Below are 27,403 nucleotides of genomic sequence, written 5' to 3'. Positions count from 1 at the left end.
CTTGCATTCAAGTACAAAAAGCATCCTGCAACTCCAGCCCGCCAGTTACTTTTACTGGGCTCAGATTTGTTTGTTACCATCAGAATTATTTTACTTTCTAAAGTTCAAATGTAAACAGAGCGTTTTAGAGCTGTATAAAGAACAGCCGGAGTCAGATGAGGGCAAGCTATGCCAGCCGAGCCTCCATCCCACACCAGCAGTCCTTAGGAGTTTAAACCCTTGCAAAGAAAGACAGACAACTCCTCATTGAAAAGTTGCACATTTCCCTTTTCTGTTGGTTACTTGAGGATGCATCTCTGCTTTGGTGTGGTCTGAGTTCTAAAAAGCACCCAAGGGCAAAAAGCAGCAGAGCAGAGTGAACGTGCAGCAGGAGGGGTGGTCCTACAATGCAAAAGCAACACTGTGCACTCTGACTGTAACACAGCTTCCTGCAGCACGGCCCAGCAGCCATCCCCACCCCAACCCCTCTTCCCAATGCTGAATGGGGTCCCCAGCGCTCAGGTCTGACCCCCAGCTTGGGGCTCTCAGCAGCCCTGCTGCAGGCACACGGGCTTCAAACTGCTCATCAGGAACTCAGAAACACTTTGCAATTCTTCAGACAAATGGTTCACATTTTGCAGGTGAGCGTTGGTAGGTGTTAATTTTATCTATTATTTCGTCAGAGCTGTCCAAGCTTGCATCCAATTCACTTGAGCCATCCAAGTCCTGTGGTTACCTATGTATCTCAATTAGCACAAGTGGTCGGCATGGCAACCACTAAATCCATCATCACTCACGGATGGGGCAAGCCTGTTTGTGGCTCATGCAATTCTTGAGTTTCCACAGCTTGCAGATGGGCATTTATTGCTCGGTTATACTGGGAATGGGTAATCCTGGAATAGAAGATGATCTTGGTGCTCGTTTATTTGAGACTTAATTACAAGCAGCCAATCATTTTAGGAGCTGACAAGCTTCACAATCCCCCGCGCTGGTGGGCGGTTAGGAGACATCCATGCCTGCGAACCCAAATCACAGCACCAAGAAAGAGCTTCCTTTCCTAATTAGCAAATGTGGCATTCATTTCATTACAGCACTAAACGGAATCTCTGCCTCATTTAATGCAGCAATGACAACTTACAGCAATAGCCAAACCATTTTCCAATAGAGTCCAACAAGGTGACACCACATGCTGTGCTACTGCACAACAGCTCACAATTCCTCATTACCAGCTCCGAATTAACTCAGAAATGGACTCCAGTGCATCACACCTGAGGCAGCACTACAAATCACCAGGAGTTATTCAGAGCTCCATACCAGCAGTTTCCTTTGGAGTAGTTACACAGAAAGCAATCGGGAATATGAAAGGGTAACAAAACTTTGAGTTTGGAGCCAAATCAGCTCATGTTTAACTAGCCGTGGTCTGACAAAAGTTAATGACCCAGGGAGCCAGTGCTGCATCTATACTTAACATTTTGCATTAGAATTAGTTTATATGATTACATAGGTTTATACAGATAATCTTTAAGGTCCCTTCCAACTTGAGCCATCCCACGACTCTATTTACTGCTGTATTCACATTCATACCTGTCTTTATTCTCAGCTGAGATTTATTTACTGTCTTCTGCCCCTTGTTAGGCATCAGGGAATAAACACTGAGATCTGTCAGTTCCCTTATTGCTCCTGAGGAAGCCCCAAGGAAGCTGCTAAGTACAAGGCTGAATCTGTGCAAAGCAAAGCCCTCTGCCAGGGATGGCGACCCGCACCCCAAGAGACACAGAGCATTAGGAGGAGGAATTTCTCCGATCATGATTGCAATCAAACAACAGCAATGCAGCCCCCCCCCAGGGAAGCTTGCCCTAACAGACTGCCTCCACAGTGCACCTCCCACTCCCTGCACTCACAGTGCCCAGCAGGTGAGTCCTTCCCTCCCATCCACACCATCATTTCTTCCCCAACACACCGTGCTCAGCCCTGGACAGAGGAGGCAGCCAGCTGTAGGCACGACCTTCCTTCCCCCATCAGGAGTCATTGACAGATCTCATCCTCCAGTCAATAAAATGAGCTAAAACTACATTGATTCTGAAGTTCTGGAGAGTCAAAACACTTGATGATCCCACTTGAACTTCCCTAGTGCTCCAATTAAGGTACCAGAAGTAACTTCAGCCGCTCCCTGACCTCTCCAGCTGTAATCATGCTTTGAGCACCGACCACCTCGCCTGCACTAATTGATTTTCCTGTTACCCTCTCCTAATGCAGTCAAGTTTTAAGCTTTTAAATGCATTTTACTCCTCAGTTTACCGAGGAAGCACTGTTGCTAGTTATGTCCTCAGCAGGAGCTGGTCCTCCACTAAGAGCCCTCTCACCTTCAGATTCCCTTCAGCTGTCTCCATTACATATTCCAGGTGGCTCTGATGTTGAAAATGCAAATCACAGAGTAAGAGGAAGATGAGAGCACATCATTCATCTCATTTTGTCCTCCTACTCCCTCTACATCCTTTTAAAGAAATGTCTCCATCCTTAAGTATAATGCAATAGAGACCACGTGAACATGTGGGATATTAAGTGAACACACATTATTTTTTAGTTGCCATAAACACAGAATGAACACTACTAATCAGTGGGACTGCATGGCTCAGGGGCACACACAGGGTGAAACGTGGGGTTTCCCTTCTCCGGCAGAAGGTGGTTAATGGCTGAGTGGATTGCATTTAATGGGCAATTAGCTGTACAAGACAGACAGTTAGGGCTGAGGGAAAAACATCTTTGTAAATAGGAGTTTCACCTCATTTCCCCACCCTGGGTTTTGTCACCACAGACACCTCAGCCATTTAAAGGCCAAATGCCAACACAGAATGAATAATCTGGTGGTAAAGTGCCTGACATCATTAACTGCAAAGAGCTAAAGCTGAGAAACCCTTCGTACAACCTTGGCAATTAAAGAGGTCAACAAGCTCTCCCTGCCACAGCAGCTGACCCTATCAACACAGGTTTGGTTGGGGAATTTCTGCCAGGAAAGGGACCTCGTCTCATGAATACTGCTCTATACTTTACAGCTTGCAGGGTAAGTTCCAGGTGCTGACTACCCTTTGCCCGCCTCCACTGTTCAGTTTGGGAAGGAAAACATTCAGATTATCAACCACTGTGTCTCAATACAAAGACAGCACATTAGCAATAGGAAAAAGTTTATGATGGAAAAGATGCCAAGCCAACTCAATGCAGAAGGGAACACTGCAGCAAAAACTGCAGCCCCTCTTACATCAAGCACAGCGCTTGCTCAGGGAGATCCCTTCCTTAGCAGGGAAAAAACAGCAGAGAAATCATTTCTCTAGGATCTATTCCCCGAGGTTTCTTTTTTAATTCCAATTCATCTCCCAGCCCGCACACCAGCAGCAGCTGCTCTTGTGCACGCGTGCAGGCAGCCCTCCTTTGGTAGAGGCAGATTAAGCCCCTTCTTTAAGAGATGCTTTGCGTTTGCCATAGGGTATCAACCCCACAGTGACTGCTCCCAGCCACTCTCTGCTACAGCAACAGCACAACACAGTTCTAGAGTCACCCATGAAGCCAGGGGGGTGGTAGCAGTGCAGTGCCTGCTTGGGTCCTGCTCAGTACCCCTGCAACCACTCCGGGATGGAGGGGAAGAGAGACAAGGGGCAGCATGAGCCGAGCAGCGTGGCTGCAGGTCAGGAGGGAGCCTCACTGCCCGCATCTGCGAGGGACGTGAACACATATGAAGGAAAGCCATCGTTTCAAAATGCAGAAGTAGAAATGGGCTCCAAATCACTTTTGAAGGGGTACACGCGGGATGCAATTTCTGCCCGAGTCGACAAGGTCTCCTTGTTGTTTCTTTTTAACCTTCTAAGTTTATGCCTCAAAAACAAAACGCAAGGCAATTGCTTTGACTGAGTACCATAATTTCTACTTTTACTATTATTACATGCCTGCTTAAGCCATTTAAAACAACAAATAAATCCTTCAGGTCAATACTTGGGCAAGCATTTCTTACGTATCATGAAACCTCTTTTTTAGCTTTGTGTTGAAGTGGCCGTGCTAGACTGAAAGCGCGCTTTCAAGAAGAGCTGTCTGCTTCCACTCTGCAAACCCAGCTATATTTAGTCACTGGTGTGCACAGAGGACCTGACATTTCTCTTAGAAGACTCTATTTAAAACTAACAGCAACAATCTTCTCCATCAGCAGAGGTTTTGCTCGGCAGCGTGGGGCACCACCTTAGCAGCTCCCGTGCCTGGGGACTGAGCTAAACGCAGCCGAGCTGCTGGGCCTCTGCTCCCACTCTCCTTCTGCTCACCCCAAAATGAACAGAAGAAAACCAGCTCTGAACGCATCACCCGTGCGAGGGCAGCAAGCGAGGCTGCTCCTGCACCCTGCTGACAAGGGTCCCTGATTGAGCACCCTTGCACACACTGCTTTCATAACCCATTCACACGCAGAGACAAAAGTACTTAAGGACCCATTCTTCCTGCTCCAATGGTTTGACTCCTGCATACAAGTTCAGCAAGAAAATTGAGAAACATCTGCATGGCTTATGTTGTATGGAACAAGCCCGTCACAGTTTTCTTTTTGTTCCTGGATGAGCTTGGAATCAGCAGCCATTATTTCTTACTCAAAATAACATTATTATGTTTCCACAATACCCGTGGGGTTCAGAAACTGGTTCTGATCTGCTCTCACAAAGCAGTCCTTCAGTTCCAAGTGTTGGGCTCACAGTGTCAGCCACGAGCTATGGGATTTTTCTGAATAGATGATTAACTCTTACACAGACAAAGGGGCATTAATGGGAACCAAGGGTTCCTACAGCAAAAATCGAAGTGCACTACCACAGCACAGACCTAGAGAGAGCCAAAAACCCTGCAGTCTCCAAGTCATCCCTCTGAGACCCTGAAAACAGGACTCCCCAGAAACGCACACGAGAAGAGAATCAGGGTCGTAGAACCACACCAATATCTCATGGAAAGCACAGCAGCTTCGCCACCTCCCTGGGCAGCCTGTGCCAGTGCCCAACTGCTCTTCCTGAGACAAAATGCTTCCTAACACCCAACACGACCCTGCCTGGCACCACCTGAAGCAGAGCTGTGCAGGACTCCCACGGCACAGTGCACCTGATGCCAAAGAGCAAGCGCGTGGTCGAGGCAGCGGCTCCATGGGATGGATTATGTTGTCAGTGCAAGCAGGTTTGACATTGCAGAGCTATCAAAGCACAAGCAAAGAGAAAAGTTTCGTCAACAAAGTAATTGCTCTGCTGGACTCAATGGAGCTGCAATTATTCCTCGCTGAGGTGTTGTCAGTTTGTGCTGCAGAGAGAAACTGTTGCATAACACAGATACGGGCATGTGCAGAGATTGCTTTTCATATGTAAAACTCTCCTGGCAGCTCTACATTTTATATTAAAGAAAAAAAAAAAGGCAAAAACTAAAAAAAAAGGAACCAAAAAAGTACATGTCGACACTATGCATTAAACACCCACATGCTTTTCCCTTTCAAAATTACGTTGCTTTTTAGCTGGTTAAATTTGCACTAGAAATCACGGAATGAGAAGATACCCTTCTCCTCCACTTTCCCCAGCAGTTGTTGGGATCAAGCCCACTGCTTGCCTGTGCTCGCAGGACACAGAGCACCCGGTGCCCACAGCCCCAGCACTGCCCGGCGTGGTGGGGACACAGAGGGACCACAGCCACGATGATGCTGATCAGGAGAGCCCAGGTCTGCCATTCCTTTTGGCAGATGGAGTAAAATCGGACACAGATAGGAGAGGAGGAGGAGCTGGGTTTGGTTCCCACATCAGTAACCTGGGGAGCACTTCAGCTGCTCTGGGCTACATTAACAGCGTGGAAGAGAGGTACTCCCAGCTGCCAATTAAATTATACATTCGTGGTTTTGCCCCAGGACCTTCCCCTTCCCTTCCCTCCATGCAGCACCATACCTGCAGCAGCCACCCTGCTGCGAGCTGCTCTCCTGGAGCTCCCTGCTCTGTTCAAGGTGAGGGTGCTTCCACCTCTACTGGGTTTTGGTCTCCTCCAGGGGTGGTGGAGCAGCACCAAGCAGCAGCCCTGCAGTGCTGTGCTCCTGCTCAGCAGGGCAGCATGGGACAGCAGTGACTGCCCAGCATGGGATCAGGGCATTTCCCTCCCCTCCAGACTCAATGCTCCTTCCTGACTTTCATTTATTTTTCCATCTTCCCAATGAGATTTTTTTTTCCTCTGTTCTCATCACAGAAGGGAATGGAAAAGGCTAGAACTATCACAGGGAAGAGATCCCTCACTTTCTACATCAGACATCAAAGCAGCACGCTCGCAGGCTTCAAAGAGTCCCTCGGTGACTGCAGAACCACCGCAGGGCTGCAAACTTCAAGTAATTCCTGCTTAAATGAATACATCTCAGCTCTGAGACAGCCACACGCAAATTCAGAAGTAGTATTATTACTCCATTATGAAGATACCTGCTCCAATAACTGACAATTTCACAGAATGAATTGATTGTTAATTATCTTTTAGCATTCACCTATATGTTCCTGTAAGGCTATTACTGTACACGCGTGCACACAACTGCTTCTGCCTCACTAACGGTTGGTGGCATCCCTTCATTGTGGATGTGCACCCTCCTCCTCAGGTAATTATGTGGAACATGATTGCGGCCTTGGGCTCTGCCTGCTCAGTGTTTTCAATTAGATTTTACTACAAAAGTACATATTAACATTAAAGGAGCATTACAATGCAGCAAATGTGATAAAAGAGATCTATGGTAGACATACCTTCTGCTTCTGTTGTTTCAGGAATCATAATTGCCATTAATTTATGGTCTTCTGAGGAAGATCTAATTGCTCTAATCATCCCTTATTTCACCCACAGCGTGCACATTTTGTTACCCAGCTTCAGCAGCATCCTTGCAGGGCCAGGCAGCAGACCTGTGGCTCAGCTGCTTACCCACCCTCGGTGGCCTTGACCCAGCATGCATGGTGCTGAGCAGCTGCAGGCCTGGGCAGACCTCTGGGCTGGAGAAGGCACTCGAGGAGCACAAAGGATCCTTCTGGGAGAGCCCTAACATCTCAAAGCATGTGTAACCTGCCACCCACGAGGGCAGCATCCCACAGCTTGGGATGCTCGCTGCAGGACAGCCCCAGCCCACGGCACCACACGGCTCCCTCAGACACAGCACAGGGCAGCACGAAGCCCCACGTGCTCCCCAGAGCACTGCTGGGTGAAGTCCAGAAGTTCAGTACCTGAGCACGCAGATCCTCACAGCTCCTGAGAACACAATACAGCTGCAGGCAAACTCCGATGCAGAACAGTGAGAGAAACTAACATTTGAGCTTGTGAAGTTTTAAGCAGCTGCTAGACCCAGTCACCATTCCTGTTTTGAAACGCAGGGGCATTATGAAGAATAAATGTTAGCATTATTCAAAGCTAATCATTTCAAAGGGTGATAAATTACGCTGCTTTGGAAGAAAGCTACAGCTCACAGTCCTCCTTCTGTGTGCCCCCACTATGGTGGATTCAAAGTCGCACTCTGAATGAGCCTCAAAGCCTGACTTTCTCAACCACCCAACACTACAAAACTCCAGCAAGCGTTGTATTGAAACCCTTATAACTCCCAAATCCACGTATGTATGGTTGCTGTAGCAACTGTCATCTCAAGCCTTCCCAGGGGAGAAAATAAATGTGTGTCCTACCTGGTTAATCGGTATTTGTATTATGGAGAATCGAAGGGTAACTTTGTTTCACCAAAAAATAGAACGGGCGCTGAAGTGCCACTGTGCTAATGTGATATTATTTAATCTGAACAAGAACCCACTTTGCATGTGCCTTGAAATTACAGTATTTATGCAACATTCAACACAATAAGTTAAAATGTTGCTGCCAAATACACTTGGCTTACCCTGCTTACTGATTTGAATAAAAGGAATGTCAAAAAAAGACCCAGAAATCTGAAGAGAGGGCTGCACATTTCATGGTGGCTGCATTACAGCTAAAACAAATAACACAGCCAAAGGTTAATGCAGTCTGGATTCAAAAAGGGGGCGATGGAAAGCAAAGGACATACGGTCAGTGTTTTCTCATTGCTCTTCATTTCAGGATGAGGAAAGCTCCCAGGCCGGAAGACCACAATGGCTCAAAACCATCGCTCATTTGGAGTCATCCAATTATAACTTCTCTGACTTGAAAGAAGTCCCCAAAATTCTCCAAGAAGAGTCCCACAAGCAGCATCAACCCAGGAGCACGCTGGCTGCTGTTACTGCCTAGTAGCCACATCCAGAAACGTGTTATTTTAATCTCAGCGATGACTAAATAAAAGTAATGCCAGCTACTAAGCCATACAGTCTCTGCAGAACATAAACACAGAACGATGGCAGATCAGTGATGTCATTTGAGAAAATAAGGGAATATGCAACGTACAGAACTCTGTCTGCATACAGTCACTGAGCACGGGAACGGACCTCAGACCTGTGGACACAGCGAGTTATTCTGATCTCACAGGTACGGTCTCAGCCAGATTCCAAATGGAGTTTCTTCTTCAAACTACGATGGGCACACGCATGGGAAGACATTAATAAGTGCATGTTAAACAGTGAAACGTGGCCCTGTGGTTCAGACAGGCTGTGGCCCTCAGTGGGTTCTGGCATAAAGCAGATCGATGCTCAGGTTGGCCACTCAAGGGCTCTACTTTTTCAGCCCTACATCCTAGGGATTCAGAAATGAAATTTAAGCAACAGTACACACACATGCGCACAGTGATACTGAATTACCACGGGAGAAAATAGCCTGTGATCTCAGGCTTTCATAACCAGGGTTGGACACTGTGAGGTGGTGAGATAAGAGCCCCCACCCCACGCTCGGCTATTTCCAACAAAGCCTCCAACAACTCCTCCTGCCCCCAACAGCATTACAAGGGAGAAGTACAACAGTACTAAACAAGTGCTGAAAAGTATTGTTTTCTTAACCATAAACTGACTTTTATGTACAGAGACAGCAGGATGGTATTTTAAGAACTCTTCCCATCGCATTGATTTAACTACAGACAGTTTTTCCCTTCACTGTATTTTTCTTTGTTTTTGCCAGGAAAGCATTGCCTCTGGAAATCCTTGCTGTGCAAGTCTTAAAAATATTTACTTTAAGAGAGAGCCATAATGATAAAAAAGCAGCTACCACCACCACCACCACCTGCGAGTGGATGCTTCCAGATGCATCGGGGCGCATCGCACACTGTCACACTGCTGCTTTTACAGCACTGCCTGTAAAAACCTGAAAATCGTCCAACGTATAAAGGGAAACGAAGAATCCATGGGACCCAGAGACCTCAGCTGTGTGCCCTGCAGCACGGCCATCCTGCGGGGATGGGGCACGGCCACGTGGCCCCACACGGCGACCCCACACCACAGGCACTGCTCCGGGGCCCAGCAGCGCAGGAAGAGGCAATGGAGGGAGCAGGCAGTGCTGACCCACACGCAGCCTCAGGGCCACGGGGAAGTGTGAGCACGAGGGCTCCCTCCCACCATCCTCACACATCCGTGCTCCAAGATTTTGGCTCAGTTCGATCGAGCTGTGCTCTGCCTGACCTCACCGAGCAGCCCGTGCTCTTTCCAGCGCCGCTCTGTATTGACTCTGCCGCAGAGCTAGGGCTCCTGCAATTGGTTCAACAGCTCTTTGAGGCCACTTGGCTTCTGAGGAGACACCCACACATCCACTGAGGATTTAACAGTTTTGTTCTCAAAAACAATTGCCCAGGAGCTCAGCGGCAGCATGGGACCTTCTGGAAGAGCACAGCAGCACCGCAAGATGCACAAAGGTGGTGGGCACCAACCTCAGCACCAAGGCCCCCGAGCCCCCACTGGGGGCTGCCAATAGAACTCCATGGGAGGGACTCACCAGCTCCATGCTCAGCATTTGGTACTCAAGGAAGGATCTTTCTGAGCAAAGGCATGACACGATTCCTACATCCTCCAGTAAGGGCCACAGCAGCATTCTGGAATGCATACCAATAGCTACAGGGAAGCACACAAAAAGAAGAGCGTGCCCCAAAAACACGACCCTCAAAACCCAGAGGGCAACAGAGCAGCAGGCAGGGAAGAACACGGGGCACAACCAGCACCCAAGGGATCAGGGGCTGCCCCCAGCTGCAGGCTGCAGCACCAGGGAAGCCTTGCACATCACAGCGTACCAGGGCAGCTCTGAGGGCTAGGAGCTAAGAGCCTGAAAAAATGCAAGCTGGGAATTTGCTCCTCCCATATATACTGCCTCCCATATACCCCAAAGGTTTTATATCCAGCCTGCAGCACTGGCCCTTCTTCAGCCCTCGACACTGCCTCCTCTCTGCTGATGGAATTATTTGCCTTTGATGAATTACTTGCAGCACACTTCAGTCTACTTTTTTTTTTAACCTACACCAAACAATAGAGGTATACTTAATATGCTTCCTACCAAACAACATTATAGTTGTATTTATTGATAAAATAAATCCATACAGTGAAAATCATGGCATTATATATAACACCATTTCTCAGCTTAAAAGATTGGGCTGCATGAGATTTTCAGCATGTACGATTTCCATTTCGGCAAAGACTTGCGTGGAGAAGATTACACCCAATATTTTCCAGAGAAAATATCTGACAGGAAATCACTAGCAATCACAAAAAGAAGTACAATACCCCCTGCCCTGCCAGAAAAAGAAGAAAAAGGAGAGAAAGAAAAGCAGACAGAAAAGAAAGCCAAGAAGCAAAGCTACTGTAGATTGCTCTGTGTAGGCACGAAGCCCTCCCTGGATCTGGGGAGACCTGGCGCGTCTCATGGCTCAGATGCACTCCGCTGCCATCTGCCTGAGCCCACACGCCAGGGACCATCTCTGGGGACAATACCTGGGTGCATCCACACGTGTTGTGAGCTGCATGCTGCACGGGTATGGTCACACAGAGCCTGTTGGGCAGAACTGCAGTCAGCCTCAGCGTGTTTCGCATGCGCTGCACTGTGCAGATGGACCACTGCCCTCCCAGACACCTCACTGTGGCACCAGGTCTGCACTGATGCAGGCTGCAAAGCTGTTTGCTCTGTTGGTATCCTCTCCCACACTCGGCATGGAATCAAGTCAATAATCTCCTTTTCTGTCCTACGTGAATTTGTGCAAGAATCTTTCACTTTCAAAGCAAGACAGGTTAATTCAGCTCTACAGGTGAACCTGTGGAAAACTAAAGCTTTTGCTGCTAAACGATTCTTAGCTCTGGCAGCAGTCTTTGAAATTCTTCTGGTCTTTCTATCGTGTGCTTAAATCTTTGCAGACAGCTCAAAGCCACCACCTCGGTCACCTGCAGGCCTGGCACGCTCCCAGGCAAGCAGCACCAGAGCTGCTCTGTGCTTGCTTGCTGCATTGGACCAAAGCTACACACAGACCCAGCTGGGTTGAAAGCTGCCTGTGCTGTTCCTTATCTCACCCTTGACAGGGAGAGCAGAGGGGTTTGAAATACCTGAGATGTGGCAGCATTCCTCTCCTGCAGAAATCACCTCCCTTCGAGATGCTCTTGGAGCTCAGGACAGACTCTTTACCCTGTAGTGTAAACAAACCCTGAAGCTGCTGTTAATGGAGCTGAGCACGCATCAGACAACTACACACTGAATTCAGCACTGACCTCTAGAAGGCATCTTTTTTTTTTAACATTAGTTTCTTATATCTTGTATTTGAAATGACTTAGTTAGGAGATCTCTTTTTATGGAATGACATGACAGCTAATTCCCACTTATTCTACTGAAAAGGGACAACTGAAATGGATGCAACAATAAAACAAATGGCTAATATGATTGCCATTGATCGTTTGCCAGTTTATCAAATGAACATCCCACCAGCTAACTGGAGAAGGAAAAATAGTGCTGCATACTGCACGTCTGTAACAAGCTAACTGGATAGCTCGTTTGAAGAATCGCCGTAAATGGACAGCAGTGTATAATTCACAGCTGTAATGAAACCTGATCCCGCAGACACCCGTTAGCTCATTTTCACCTACCTTTTCAGCTGACTGGGCAGTGCCAAAAAATATTGGAATGAAGGCAAGCCATACTATACAGGTAGTGTACATAGTGAATCCAATGGGTTTAGCTTCATTAAAATTCTCTGGGACACCCCGAGTCTTGATGGCATACACAGTACACGTAACCATTAGAAGAATGCTATAACCCAAGGAACAAATGATTTGTAGATCCGTTATGTCACATTTGAGAACTCCTCTGGCTTGATCAGGATTCATAGTTTTCTGCTCGTCATAATCTATGATGATGTTGGGCGGGTCAACTGCAAACCAAATAAAGACACCTAGAAGCTGCACAGATATCAAACTCGACGTGATCGCCAGCTGCGACGTGGGGCTGATAAGCCTGGGCGCCGTCACTGACTTTTTGCCCTGCTCAAATATGCGGTAGATGCGGTTTGTTTTAGTCAGCAGGGCTGCGTAGCTGATGCACATCCCCAGCCCCAGGAAGATGCGCCGGAAGGAGCACACGGCGACGTTGGGCTTGGCGATCATCAGGAAGGTGATGATGTAGCAGAGGAAGATGCCCGTCAGCAGGACGTAGCTGAGCTCCCGCCCCGAGGCGCGGACGATGGGCGTGTCGTTGTAGCGAATGAAGGTCGCCATGACAAAAATGGTGGCGATAATCCCGAGCATGGCCAAGAAGACGGGGATCACAGCCCAGGGAGAGTGCCACTCCAGCTTGACGATGGGGATGGAGCGGCAGCCGGTGCGGTTCTCATTGGGCCGCTCGTTGTAGGAGCACAGCAGGCAGGTGACCTCATCGGCCTGGTACTGGTAGCCATCGCACAGCTCGCAGTGCCAGCAGCACGGCATGCCCTTCACCATCTTCTTCCTCTCTCCTGGCTTGCAAGGCAGGCTGCAGACCGAGGATGGGACTTCTCGCACTCCTTTACCCCACTGCATGTCGTCGATCTAGGAGACATTTGAAGCAGAAGGAGGCTGTTAGGTGGGTGTCACTGCCAGGCTGGGCAGGGGGCCCTGCTGACCACAACAACAGGGAGCGTACTGCAACAAACAAATGGAAAACGTTACAGGTGCTCAACTTCCAGGCTGTGCACGCCAGTGTTCTCATGTGGGCCTCTAACCCAAGACTGTATTTACTACAGTCATTTTTCATGTTTGTTAGTAATAAATTCTTGTAGAACGACACAGCACCAGATAAAACAGCAGTGCAGAAACCTTCTTACTGCATGAAAATCAGTGAGAGCACTCGATACGGCTCCCGGGAAGGCAGCGGCCCCACAGTGAGCCTGCCTTCCATGCACCCAGAGCCTGGGCCTCCCCACCAAGACTCCTAAAACTACAGCCAGCAAGGGAAAACTCTGAACAAGGTAGAAACACATCTAGGGCCTGGAATACGGTAAATCAGTAACGAGAGCTACGCAAGAAATATGAGGTACAAAGAAAATAGTCGTCAGTGAAAAATATCATAACCAGATATTATTTCATTTCAAAGTCACATCCAGCTTTTGAAATACCCTACGTGCTTCCAGGAACGCAAATTATCAATGACTGTATTAAGTAAATGGAAAGTCTCATTTGTTCTGTAGCCTTGAGTATCCTGAACTCCGAGTACACACACAAAATACTGCACAAAATTAGAGTCACAAATCATTCCAACATGTTCCAGACTAAAGCCACTAACTGGTTTCTAAGAACCTGGGAGGTTCAGCCCTGGAGCAGCCCTGAAACGGGCCCAGTCTGTGACCACGGGGGACGTCCTGACCTCCAGCACTGACCCACGGCACCACATCCAGCTTGTCTGAACAGCAGAGCTTCGGGGACTCCTCTACCTGCAGCACACACGTGTGCACACCTTTTACAAACACTGCCTGATCTGCTAGGGCAGATGGCTGTACGCCTCAATAAAACAACGTTTCAGCTAATAATTTGGGTTCATAAACGTTTACAAACTCCAATATTTCCTACCACTGAGGGATTCTACGCTGAGCTTCTGGAATCAGCTCAAGAAGACTGGGGTTAACATGTCTTAAACTGAAGGATCAAGGTGCCCCCTCCTCATTTAATTCCAAATAGACCCTGCATCAACTTCGTTTCACAGACTTGAAGAAAACACAGACTGCCACAGACTGCTCAAATATTACACTATCGAAAGTCTGCAGCAAATGTTATAGAAATAATCCCTCAATAACACATACTTGGGAGGTCTGCCACTGCTTGAGAAACTTCATTAACCTTCAGCATTCGCTAGTTATAATAAAAGGAAAAAAAGACCCAGAACTCTTCCCTTACTCCGCGCTGAGCTGAAGGTTTGCAGCTTGCAGAAGTGAAAGAACTATCCCTCCTTTGCTCTGAGGCAGGGCAGCTACCCCTTGCCTGTGCTGGTACAGCTACAGAGTGGCACGCCAGCCCAGACCGGAGTCCCCATTTGCTATTGCAGTTACTAAACACACACTGTACCTGATGCAGATTTTACAGCGTGCACTGATAACAAATGAGGAGAGCACCTAAATGCACGAATTTTGACCCAGGCCGCAGTGATGAAAGGGTTCTCACCAATTTCCTACATACCTCAGAGGACCACGGAATTATTAATGCATCATCACATCCCCCCACGCCTTCAGACCCCGAAAAGGGAGAATTTCCCTGTCCTCAAAAGTATCCTGTGCCCTGCTAGATAGTGGAGACAGCCTGAAGGTGTCTCATTCTGCACAGATACTGGCGCGAGGAGATAAAGGGGAGATCAGGCAAAATTATGGAAAGTTCTTTTTCTGGTCTGCTGGGACCACATCCACGATAACTCTGTGCTGCCGCCCTCAGAAAGACTCATGGTGCTCCATTGCTTCTGGCTAGAAAATTAATAATGAAAGCTGCTGTCAGATAAGCCACCTGCCACCAAAGCAGGCGCTGGGAGCAGTGAATCTGATCCAAACCAGAAAAGCTATGCCCACCCCACAACACACACACACAGTATTTTTGAAACAGTTCTTGCCTGTGTAATACACTCTTGCTTCCTGACTGCTTTCAGAAATGCAAACAAAAGCAACAAACTGCTCAGCTGTGCGTTGGGCAGCCCCAGGAACGGATGGTTGTACCCAGTGTACATTTGTATAATTAACAGATGTAGAGTTAACAGAATAAACAGTTCAAATAGTGCAGCAGTCAGGATGTATAATGAGAAAAATTATCACGGTGGAAGGGAATAATCAAAAATAGATGCAATGCTCACCCGTGTCCCAGGCCCTCCGTGGAAAAACTCCGAAGGGAACAATCTCCAACAAGAGATCCTTCCCCAGTGCTGGTCAGCCCTTAAAGGGGGCCTAGGATAGATGGAGCCAGACTCCACCCCTTCTGGTCACACAGGTGCATTGCCTTCACCTGGGCTCCGTGGCTGACTCAGTGCTCACCTCAGGTGGTCCATCAGTGGTTCAGGCCGTGATCCTACAGTTCCCATACAATGTTATTCTGTTGTCCTCTTCCCACCCTTTACTGCAGTTTCTTTGAAATAGGCTTTTGAGAAGCTGAATCTAGGAAAGATTTCTATTGCCTTGAGGAACTGTTACACTCTGTCCCTTCTTTTATTTACTTAAATCTCTAAGTCTGCTTCTATTTAATGACATTTTTCCCCAATGCTTCTTGCCACACATTTGTCAGAAAGAACTTACTGAGAGATCTTGCCAAGTCCTGAGTATCAGGATCAGGACTATAAAATCCTGATGAAAAAGCAAGGGTAACTTTCGTCCACAATTACTGTAATAGGACTGTCAACAAAACAAAACAGCAGAGCATTTTATTCAATACAGTCTAACAGCAGCAAACCACGGGACTCGCTGCTGTTAAGTTCAGATAAAGCAGCATTTTTAAGGAGTGCATGTGAAAACAAGCACTTTTGGCCTTTGCTTCTGTGCTCAGCCACCTCAGTGTAGTGCCGGTCCTGCCGGCAGCCTTCCTTCCCAAGGCTGGCACCTAATCTGCAACTGAAACCTGGATGGCAGATGAGAAACAGGAGAACGGGCACTTCATCGTGGCCTTGCTTCAGTTTTCTTCCATTTCCCCATCTAGAAACTGGAGGTATTGTCAGTTATGCTTACAAAGACCTACAGAGCTGACTGAGATTCACTGAGGAAGAGCGCTAAGCACTCACAGAAAGAGAAGATTTATCAGTACAAGAAACGTGTATCTCATAATCAGAAAGTAATTACCTGAAAGCGCTAATCTGTGCTCTCACCAGGGCTGCCCCATGCTGCTGTGACATGGGACGTGTGCCCCTTCACTCCTCCTGAAGGCTTTGCACCACCACGTGTTTCACTTTCAGTGCTCATTTCAAGATGCTGATTCCCACAGGCAGGGCTGTACGTGGCTCTGGGCAGCGAGCGACCGGTGCCCAGGAGTGGAGCCCACAGACCCCTGCCTGCTCCATAAGCACCTCAGCGTGATGGGATCCAGCCCCAGCATTAATTCTCATCATGCTCACCACAGAACAAACATGAGCAGGAAATGCTTAGTCTGTCTCATAAGGCCTAGCATAATTGTTCATTTTAATGAATTAAGTAACTCGATATATGTCTATAATTTAAACATTGCTGCTTCTTTTTTCAGCACCACAAACATTTCTGTAATAAGCTATTTGTTCTGAACCAAATTGTTTCATGCAATGTTTGATTAAAATAAAAGTCAGTACAAAAATAATTACATTACTGATAATTAACCTTCTCAGGAAGAAGATAGCTACTTTCCCCAGTAGGATGTTTATAACAGCGCTGCCGTTAATTTCATGGACATATTAGGAAACAATTGCAGAGGATTGTGCTCAGATTTATTGCTATCTCCCAGATTGCTTTCAGGCTCCTGTCACCGAGTCAGAGTTCAAACAGTTTTCATACATTCAACTTCACAGATAGCAATATTTGCATGACTTCGCTCTTCGGGCTTAGCTATTAATGTCTTGTAATTAGTTTTTCAATCCAGGGCTTTAACGTGATAACAGTTTCAAGCTAAGATTATGTCAACAACACACAGTCAACAAAGCTTCCTGCAAAATATCAGCTAAAACCCCGCAGATAGATAGCAGCAGTGATAAGCCAAACTGCTGGCAAAGGACACCAACCTACCGCAGCGACTCGCCCAGACACGGCCACCAAGGTGCTTCACCCACTGCTGTAACTTCCCCCTTCCGTTCCACTCCCTGGGGCAGTGGCATCCAGCCCCACAGAAGAGGCTGCACCCCACCACCCCGTCCCCACGGCTGGGGCTCCTGCCAGCCCTGGCACTGCCCTGCATCCACTGCTGGGCTCCAAATGGGTATCTCCAGAGGAACAGCACCAGCCCTTCAGTTTTCCCACTATGTGGAGATACTCATCTGAAATCCACCCAAATATTCTCTTCTTAAAACAGGAGTTGTAAGTCCCTGCATGCGTTCTGCTCTGGTCTCTCCTAGCACTCTGTGCCAGGGAGGGCTGAGGGGATAGACACAGCCGCATCTATCATTAACTCATCATTTACATGATGAGTAAATCAGTGTTCAACCCAAAGGAGGTGGAAACTCATCACTGCTCACAGGCTTGCAGCCAAAGCCTGGCAGTTCTGTGCAGGCAGCACTAGGCAGCAGAGCTCCTTCTGCTCACACAGCAGCCCCTGCCCACCATACCTGCACTGAGGTCCCAGCCATTTCTGTCCCCTGGGCTGGTTTTTGCCACCTACAGAGAACAGCACCTGTAGTTTTCTATGAAGTTTTATTGCCCCCAAACCACTGCTTGTGGTTCTATGTTGTAACTGCTTTCTGGTGATCTCGTACCAATCAGTTCTCAGCCTACATGGAAACCTGCTGTGCCTTCCCCTTCCTTTCCTCATCTTACTGTTTGTTTCGTTTCATGTTTGTCATCATTTTCCATGGATCTCACTGCTCCAGAGCACGGCACACAAACAGCACCGAGCGCTCTTATCAGCGCCGGCAATGAGATCCAAAGGCTATTTGTTCTACGTTAAACCAAGGACAACTTTAGCACAACACTGATCTAGAGAGAAATGCTTAATCTACAGTTTTTACAAAAATGCTTATTATATATCCCTGTCGACACACAATAAAGCTGAAAATTAATTATTTTAATGCTTTTAGATCTGACTACAGCTTCCTGTTTTCTCAGTAATGGAATGGCCCATGCATCTCCAGAATCCATCCTGCAGACCCTGCATAATCTTTTTAATTAAAAAAAGAACATATACTTCCACGTGTGCATTTATAATAAACAGCAGTTATCTATTTAAGTTGGTAAGTTAGAGCAAATCTATCTTCTGAAGCAATCTAGGAGACCTTTTCACCCTGAAGTGGCTGACAATTAGTTTCTGTAATCAGCACCAATCCTGCTCAGAGCGACACGCAGCTCTGCTGTCCCTCGTGCCGTGCTTAGCATTCGATCCCTGCTATGCTCTGCAGCCAAATCTGTCACAGTAGACTCGAGTCTAATGGTCTCCTCCCGTACTTCACAAAGCAGACTAAGCTCTCACAGCACCTTCAATATTTTACATGCAGAAAATAACATCTCCCGTGGGGGGAGGCACGCTGCCACACTTACACACTGGGCCTCACTTCAGAAGCTAACACATTCATTCAGAAATTCATAAAAGCAGCCCTTGCTGTCCACTGTCCTTATGCTGGGGTCATTCAGCCAATATCAGAAACTTCTAGGGGCAAATTTGGTTTCCAAAGCTTTCCTTCATTTCCTACTACAATCGACCACAGCACAAACCTTGGTGACAAACTATCTGATCCTTTTGAAGGGCTATAAAAGCACCCTGGGGAAAAAGAAAGAAACAAAAGGAGAAAAGAAATTCTACTGCACGGCATTATGGGGATATTTACGCATCAGATTTCAGCTTCACGCAGGAAGATGATGTCTCACTGTGAGACCACCCCTAAATGCTTTAATCAAGTGATGCTCCCACTGATTTCAACTGGAGGTTTGCTTCAGAGAGGAAGTGATGGATCAGTGTTTAATTATACTATAAATCAACTTGAAATCACCAGCAGCTACCCCCATGTTACCCAGGAGGTACAGCCACCAGGCATAGTTTGCACTGTAAGAAGTGCTAACACTTCAAAAACTTTTAATCTGGGGAAGTGAGAGGGGAAGGAGGGGATTTGACCAATGTGGTGTGGGGAGCATGAAAAAATACCTCATTTCAGTTCAGCTACTCGTTCATACTGCACGGACCACAGACCATCTGCAATTCTGAGTCTCCCTGTTACTGAAACTGGAGCAACATTTAACCCAGCACCACGTATCTTGAGAGCATCAGAGGGACAGCCCATTTAAAGGCTGCATATGGTTTTAGTGGATGGGAGTGGGAGCAGGGTGGGCCACCAGAGCTCGGGGGGGCATCGCTGGCAGAACCCACGACCCACAGATGTCAGCCTGAAAAGGGCCCAGTGGTCCCACTGCTCACAGCCCACACTTCTGTGGTCGCACAGAAGGAGATAAAATGCTGCTTAATTAAAGGAGCAATTTACAGCTCTTCTGGCTCCTAACTGGGAGGATAAAAGCAGGTTAAAAGCATAGTAACCTGATAATATTATAAGCATTTTATGCCTTTGGCATAGGGTAACTTGTCCTTTAGTGTCATGGCTCTGAGCAAAGTACAGCTGGAGATGGAGCCGTGCCCCGCACGCACCTCCATGCATCGCAGCACTTGTGCGCACTCAGTGCAGATGAAAGGTTTCATTTCAAAGCGAGGTGGCCCAGTTACAGATTCATATAAGAGAAACTGCTTGATATTTCACAGCTGGGCAGGAGAGGGCCTTAGCTAAGTTCCTTTCCATCACAGATGTTTGCTTTCGTCTGCTTTTTAGGGCAGACGGATATGATCGCACGTGTCTTACTTCAAATGTACCTATGTTGCAAGAATAAAAATAAGAAACTTAAAAGTCACGAGGTATGCAATAAATAATTAGGGAAGGGAACCTTACACCTGGCTCCTGGCAAAGATAGCTACAATGGTCCCATGTCCCCCACTGCTTCCACCCCGACATCTCTAAGTGGCAGCAGATGCAGCAGCATCCACTTAATAAGATGGAGGAAGCTCTGCATCTGGAGCAATGAAAGCAAGATGAAAGCCAAGGCAGCAGCACGCGCCCAAGGACTCGAGAAGACCTTCCCTGTGTATCTGAAGCTCTGTGCTTGCTCCATGGCTGTCCTAGAAATTGAGACTAAAGGGATTCATTGTGGATGAAAAAAGGGATGACAAAAATCCCTCAGTGCAAAGTACCAAATCACCTAAAAAACAGCTTGATATCGGGTCAAAGTAATTGCTCAGTATTTAAGTGAGCAGTTGAAATCAAATGTTCTGTTCTAATACGGTCATAATACTCAGAAATCTTCAAGTTCAAGTCCCAAATAATAAGATGAGATGACAAAGGCATCCAGAAGCAAATCCAGGAATTCTGATTTTTCTCCCCCAAAACTCATTTTCTGAGTTATTTGTCATGGTACAGCCACAAGTTGACCTTACCCAGGTTTTGAGAAAAGGATTATCCCTTGATGCTCATTTATCTCTGCTTACAAGCTAATAAACTCTTTTTCCTGTTATTTACAGTTGTGAAAAAGAAATACATCTGCCAAATCTGATATATTACTTTCAAAATGGAAAGGGTAATAACTAGAGATGTACCAAATGGCAGGTGTGTAATTTGGATAGCATTTATCTTGAAGTGCCTGCCAACTCAAAATGCTTTAGTTTATTTATCCTACTAATTTCCAAGCTGATTCAAAGACCAGTATGTGCTAGTCAAATTATTTGGTCCTGCTCTTCCCTTTTTAAAGGATCAGCATCAATTGTACAGTAATTTTCTCATCATGGCTAGTGAGCACGGCATAATGAGACACAGGCTGGGGAAGTAAGATGAAAGAACCACAAAATTCCAAGTGAAACTCAGCACCTAACTTCTTTAGGCCCTAATTAGATTGCTGCAGTCTTATTTAATGCTATTAATTTTTCTTGCTCAGGCTATGCTCGGTCAGTCGGTCCCAACCACTGTAGCTGGTACACAGAAAATGAGGGCTGGCTGATGGGAATAATTATCCTTCACACTGAGGCCATTCTTCCATCAAGGCTGTGGCCACGTCACACTGAAACACGGCTGGGGAAGGAAGAGCAGAGGAGGTGGCTGTCACTGCAAAGCTGTGGCACTGGGCACGCTGCTTTGAAAGTTAGAGGGAACGCTGGTTTGCTTGGGGAGTGCAGCGTGGACAAACTGGTATGGCACACGTGGGAGGCTAAGATGGCATGTAAAACGAACAGAAACAGAGGTTGAAAAAGAAGATCTCGCTATAGATCCAATGCCTAAATCAGTGCGAGTGAAAATACGGGCCCTGGAATCGCATCGTTAGCAGCGCTGTCTTCCTGCAGTTCCACTGAAATCCTGCAGGCAACTTCAGAGCTTTATTTCCTACACTAACCCTGACAAGCTCAAGAATTTTGTGCCTCACTACACTTTTGCGGACTTAATTGGAAATAACCAACCAACCCCTTGCATTTTCTCCCCGCTGTACCCTTTTCACCTCTCTGAAAAGAGAGCAAAGGGATGGGGAGCGACTCCTCACGCTGCTGCTGAGCGCCCTCAATACGCCACCGCCTCTGCTGTGCATCCTTTGCAGCACAGACACTCTTCCCCTCCTCCCCACTCCCCCCAGGAACGCACTACAGGTGCAGAGGCATCCCAACTAGCAGAGAACAGCCCGTGCTGCTCTTTCCAGTCACATTTCTGAAAGAAAAATCACCCAAGCTTTGTCTTTTGCCAAGGGAAGTGGAAGTCCACACTGCTTATTTAGCTTCACCAGGCTGTCTGAAAGACAGTGCAAAAATGGAACAAAATATCTCATTATAGGCAAAATTTCTAGCTGCTACTGGGAGCTGGATGCTCAGATGCCACATTTAATGGTCAAATACACATCCTCCATGTCATTAAAAGGTGCAATTAACAAGTAAACAAGGTTGTTTCACAGGAATCATTCAGTGACGCATTTTCATATTAAAAGTACATTTTCAGATCAGTGGAAGAAGAAACAAAGAGTGAAACAAAACAAGCAAGCTTCAGGGAAAGCTTCTTCTATGTGCAAACTAAAGACACTTCTCAGCTCTATTTGGGGCTGTCATTGCCTACCATGCAATGATCAGCCTGAGACACACTGCAATGCATACTATATGTATCACAGAATCAGAACTGTGGGGGTTGGAAGGGACCTCTAGAGACCATCTAGTCCAACCCTCTGCCAAAGCAGCTCCCTAGATTAGGTTGTACATCCAATGTTATACTCTTCCCACAAACCACATCGATTTTCTGCGTTAGTATTCAGAGACATTTAGAAATGATTATTTTTGACCCACTCAACGTATGGACTCCTTTGAGAGCCTTTATGGTTTGCTTAATCACCGGAAATTCTAACGACTGCTCACATGGCCCTAGTGTGGGCAGAGCTTTCTGGAAACCCTTTATGGAATTCGTTCCTTCCCTCTAAAGAAAACAAGAGCAGTGCTCTGTAACCATCATAATTACATTCTGCTACCCCTGGTACTCTCATCTGTATGGTCTCAAAATTTTGTTTTACAAAACACAGCTGGCTTGTGCTTTGGGGCTACGAAAACAGCACGAAGCCAGTTGTTCTCCTGTGTGTTAATGCAGCATCCTAAAATATTTTACACACCCAGAAGGGTGTGCAGGTCTCTCTCTCAGCTGCCTTACAGGGCTTTCTCTGATATGAACCTCCCACTGCCTCATGGAATAACAATGATACTCATTTTGCAAAGGAAAAAGACATACCTCAGATGTGCTTGATCCAGAAGTCTACAGCAGTGGGGTTGGAAATGGGTGATTGTAAAGGTCCCTTCCAACCCAAACCATGCTGTGATTCTGTTTAGCTGGTCCTCCTCAGCCTCTGCCCCATCTCCACTGCATCACCTCTGCACTGCCATTGCCTGCTGTGCTCACTGCCACCAGCACAGCTCTCTGAGGACAGAGGCAGCATCTTCTGTCAGATGCCCACAGCCAGAGTGAGCCCCGTGACCTCAAATAGGTGGGGAGAAAGGGAATCTTTGTCCCCTTCAGCATCAGAGCAAAGCATAGCCAAAGCTGTGTGGCCAAAGGATTACCTGTAGGCTTTCTCCTGTGCTCAGCACTGAGCTTTGGGGGGGGTTTTTCCCTTGCAGCCTTAAGAAACTGAAAGATACCACACAAAAAAGCACTGAGCTTTCAGAGAGCTTCCTAGCACACAAACTGGTGCCAATTTATTAAAAGTATGTTTAGTCAAATGAAACAAAGCCAAAGCAAGGCTCTTTCACTCCATGCAGGTCCCACAAGATTACAATGGGCCTAACAGCAAAGCTGAGCTTTCCACCTGCTGCCCCAGTGGGTCTCTGCAGAGCAACCAGTGCTGGCTGCTGGTGAGTTGGGCAGCATGCAGTGATGGTGCTCTGACAGAGGGCTCCCCCCCACACAACAAAACATCTGTCACCAAAAGCATCGTTCTCATCTCAGGCATCAAAGAGAACAGCGTCCTCAGTGATGCACAAACTGATGCTACCACCCCTGCCAAAAGCACCCAAAACTGTTAATCATCCTTAGAAATCCCCAGAAAAGTATTTGCTCTTGAAGATACCTGTGGACGAAAATAGATAAGACTTGCAGAAAAGGATTTAAGGTGTGAAGTGTAGGAGCAAAACCAACACCTATATTAAAAGTGCAGATTAGCTTCTGACCTTCTATTTCTTACCTTACTCACCCCCAGAGCAGGTCTGGTTTCCTTAACGTCCAGGAGCTGATAGGCAAACACAAGATGAGGCAAATTCTTTTGTCAGTAAGTTGTCTGATAAACTTTTACCCCTTTCCAGCTTCTATGAACTTATCTTTTTTTTTTTAGCTCTATCTTGGAAAAGTTGCATTGTATCTCAGACACTCTCTCAGCCAGGTTTCTCCTAGCATTTATGTTCTTACAAACATTTTACCTTGTGACATTCTTAGACCTGGAGAAAATGATACCGATGCTCAAAGTTACCAAAAGCTGATATAGCTTAATTCACTTTGCTTTGCCTAAGGTAGTACAGCCCATGCAGCATACATTACCACCTACACAAAATGGGTCAATAACAAAGAAGAAATGACATTTCACATCTTAAATCCCAAGCGCGAGTTAATTTTCAGAGTAAGGTGCAAGATTTAACTATTGCCTTCCTAGTTATATGTAGTACAAATTTTAACAGAAAGCTCAGTCCATGGAACGAACTTCTATAAACTATACATATATGTATGGTGACTGCTAAGTCACGACCTGAACCACTGATGGAGTGCCTGAAGGAAAGACCCAGTCAGCCTTGGGAGCACAGTGAAAGCAATTCACCTGCAGGACCAGAAGGGGGGGAGCCAGGCTCCACTCATCTCAGACCTCATTTAAGGGCTGACTGCCACTGAGGAAGGATCTCTTGCTGGAGATCTCTCCTTCTGGAGTTCCTTCCTCATGAGCCTAGGTCCTCAGAGACGAGTGAACATTCATTTTCCTTCCTTTCATAACATCTCCTTGTTTGCGCTGGTCTCTCTTCCTTTACAGCAAGTAAGCTCCAGGAAAGGGTCCTCACTGCCTGAGCTGTTCTCTGTAGGGGGTGTACTCTAATTGTGCAGATGCAGGCCCTCAATCTGTTGCACTGCCCATGCCAACCCTACTAAAGCCAGCTTGAGTTCTCCCCATTCTGAAGATGGATGCCCTGCCAGGACTTCTGACTCTCCTGCTCAGCTCTCTTCTCTGACACAAAGTGCTGCTGGATTCTCATGGCTACCAGCATTTATTTCGAGGCTTTGTCCTCACCTGCACAGAAGTTACTAGCAGCAGCACCTAAGCCTAATGCAGCAGCAGCACCTGTGGTCCCCATCACTGCCAGCTGGGGGTGGAGGACCAAGCACTTGGCTGCTCAGTGTGCCAGGAGCTTGGAAAGTTCCCTTCCACTGGGAGAAAATTAATTCCACACATTAAGATAATTAAAGATGTCTGCACCAGTGACAGCCAACACGAGCAATGCAAGACCACAGAAGTTACCTCCTGAAGAGGTAACGAGGCATCAGTGGCTTAAACAGTCCATATTTTGGCAGCTCTCAGAAAGATGGTTATTTCTGGAGGCAATCACACCTCTGTGTATGTCAGTATAGTGCAATGTACAGTTAATTAAATCTAAGGACTGGCCAATTTCATTAAAAATGTAAACTGATAACCACTTCAGTGGAAAGTTTAGGGATCTGCAGTGACATCTGAAAACAAAATGTATTAACGGTACTTTGTTTTTTTTTTATAACACCTCAACCTCATTTTCTGAGCTTATCCAGGGACACTGCTTGACACCTGCATCCTGCAGCCCTCCCACCAGCCCAGCACCTCGCCAGCTCTCCTTCCAAGGCCCTCCTGCAGCTGTCCTGTCCATCTTGTCATGAGCTTGAAACAAACGTACAAGAAGCCTCAAAGCAAACCCAAGATCACTGTGGTACAGAGCTCTCACCCCTTGCTGTAACAGAGATGTTTGGGGCATTTAAACAGATCGGTCTGAGCCGAAGTAGCACAACAGGAGATGAACAGCTGACAACAAAGTTACCCAACACATTTGGTACAACGGGAGCATGGAGTAGCCTGGCTGTCAGCCTTCTGACTGCACACAACGGCCCTGTTCAGGTGCAGTCATGTTTCAACATCTGCACTGCTTAATGCTGCTGAACTACTTACAATTCGAGGGCGCATCGCTAAAACAGCACAGATTTGTTTGTTCATTTCTGCACACAGGGCTTTTAGGCATCCTTAATATGTATTTGTTCCTGCTCACAAAGAAATTAATTAGAGACATTCTAATCTCACTCGGAACTAACAGTTAACTCAGTCTGATGCTGTCCAAGTGACACACGGTTTCAAGCTGGGGCTCCCTGAAATTTCTGCAGTACAGCAGTGGGCAGGGCTTTCCACCTCTGCTCTTTGCCAGCTGGGGATGTACCTTCAGTCACCCTGAAGACCAGCACCCAGCTGCCCAGCAGCACCTTAATGGGCCACAGCACTGAGCAGGAGACGCTGATGCAACTGAAACAACCTGATGCAACCTGCATGGACACCAATAAGCTGGAGGCACAGCTCTCAGCCCAGACCTGCAGCCCATCGTGCAGGACCTCAGTGCCAACAGCTCATTTGTTCCTAGAGCTCAGGGTCAGACAGCATCCCTCTGAAGGACCAAGAGCTGCTGGGATGTGTCCCACCAGATTGCTCACTGTGCTGCCACAGCTACACCAAGCCCAAGCTCAACAAGATTAAACCACGCAACAAACTGCCAACTGCAAACAGCCTTGGCTTTAATGACTCCCAAAGGCTTTTCAGTGCCAAACAGGAAAGTGGGGTAGAGATGGAAGAAAAAGGCTGTTCAAAGACAGCCACAATACAGGATGCTGCTTGCACAGCAAATAATTCAGGGGCGTGGGAGGGAGCTCAGGCACTGCAGGGAAACGGTGGAGACAGGCATGGGATGGAGTCCCAGGGAACATGATAAAGAGTGCTGCTGTGCTAGGGTATGCAATAGACGAATCCTTGGAAAAACAAGATTCAGCAATTTCATGGGGATTTTTTTCCCTTTACTTTTGGATTTTGACAGTTCAAGGGCAGCTGCAGAGGTTTGGACATGAAAACATAATAAACCTGAGGCATGCTGAGTTAACTATATGATGAAAGAGAAACAGCATCACTACATTTCCCATGAGAACCCCCGTTCCTCTAGGAGCAATCCATTTCTGTCTCCTTCACATACATCAGCTCCGCCAGGAGAGGCATGCTTGTCCTTTCCAGGTACCTCAGAGCATTGGAAGTCGAATTCTCAGAAGTCTGCCAGTTGCTGGCATTTCTAAGTACCATTGGCCAACCTCTAAGTGCATAATGGAATAACAGAGACACGTGTCAGGAAGGTACCCATTACAGGATCTACGGGGTAAAAGTTCACTGCCTTTCTAAAATTCAGAGCTCAAATTTAAAATGTGAAAGCTGAATCTCTTGGCCATCCTGCCTTCATCTTTGACCCACACCAAGCTTCCTTATTTCTTACTGAGTGAACAGCACAAACAATGGTAATCAAGTTATTAAAACAAAATCTTCCACACACTGGAAGTTACTCAGCGTAAAAGCAAACCAAACTCAGCTGCTGATACCTTTTCCCCACGGTGAATTTCTTCTTTTTCCACCAGTAGCTCTGCTTTTTTTCCTGAAACACATTCAAAATAGTTCTCCTTGTACTGATGCTTATATTTTATAAACACTTTTAATACGCATATTCAATAATAAACCCCCACACTCTCAGCAATGGCAAAGTGCAAGAGAGTCCAGGTCTAGAAATCTAGAACACTGGCTGACAGTGCTCTCTAATTGCAAGAGCCACATCTCTAC

At 46.9% G+C, this 27,403-nt stretch overlaps 1 protein-coding gene across 2 annotated transcripts in view; it reads right to left on the bottom strand.

The window, feature by feature from the left end:
- The window catches only part of GRM7 (glutamate metabotropic receptor 7), a 212,985-nt gene that overhangs the window by 36,487 nt on the left and 149,095 nt on the right, over positions 1 to 27,403 (bottom strand). For both annotated transcript variants that reach the window (XM_065749588.1, XM_065749589.1), the window contains exon 8: positions 11,979 to 12,914. In XM_065749588.1, the coding sequence (XP_065605660.1) occupies positions 11,979 to 12,914 (936 nt within the window). The remainder of the gene's footprint in view (positions 1 to 11,978; positions 12,915 to 27,403) is intronic.

Source organism: Cyrtonyx montezumae, unplaced genomic scaffold (genome assembly GCF_038088225.1).
Source record: "Cyrtonyx montezumae isolate F1298 unplaced genomic scaffold, pur_monq_1.0 scaffold_6, whole genome shotgun sequence".
Taxonomy (NCBI): domain Eukaryota; kingdom Metazoa; phylum Chordata; class Aves; order Galliformes; family Odontophoridae; genus Cyrtonyx; species Cyrtonyx montezumae.
Note: the sequence above shows the minus strand (reverse complement) of the source record. Positions and strands in the feature narration are given on the sequence as shown.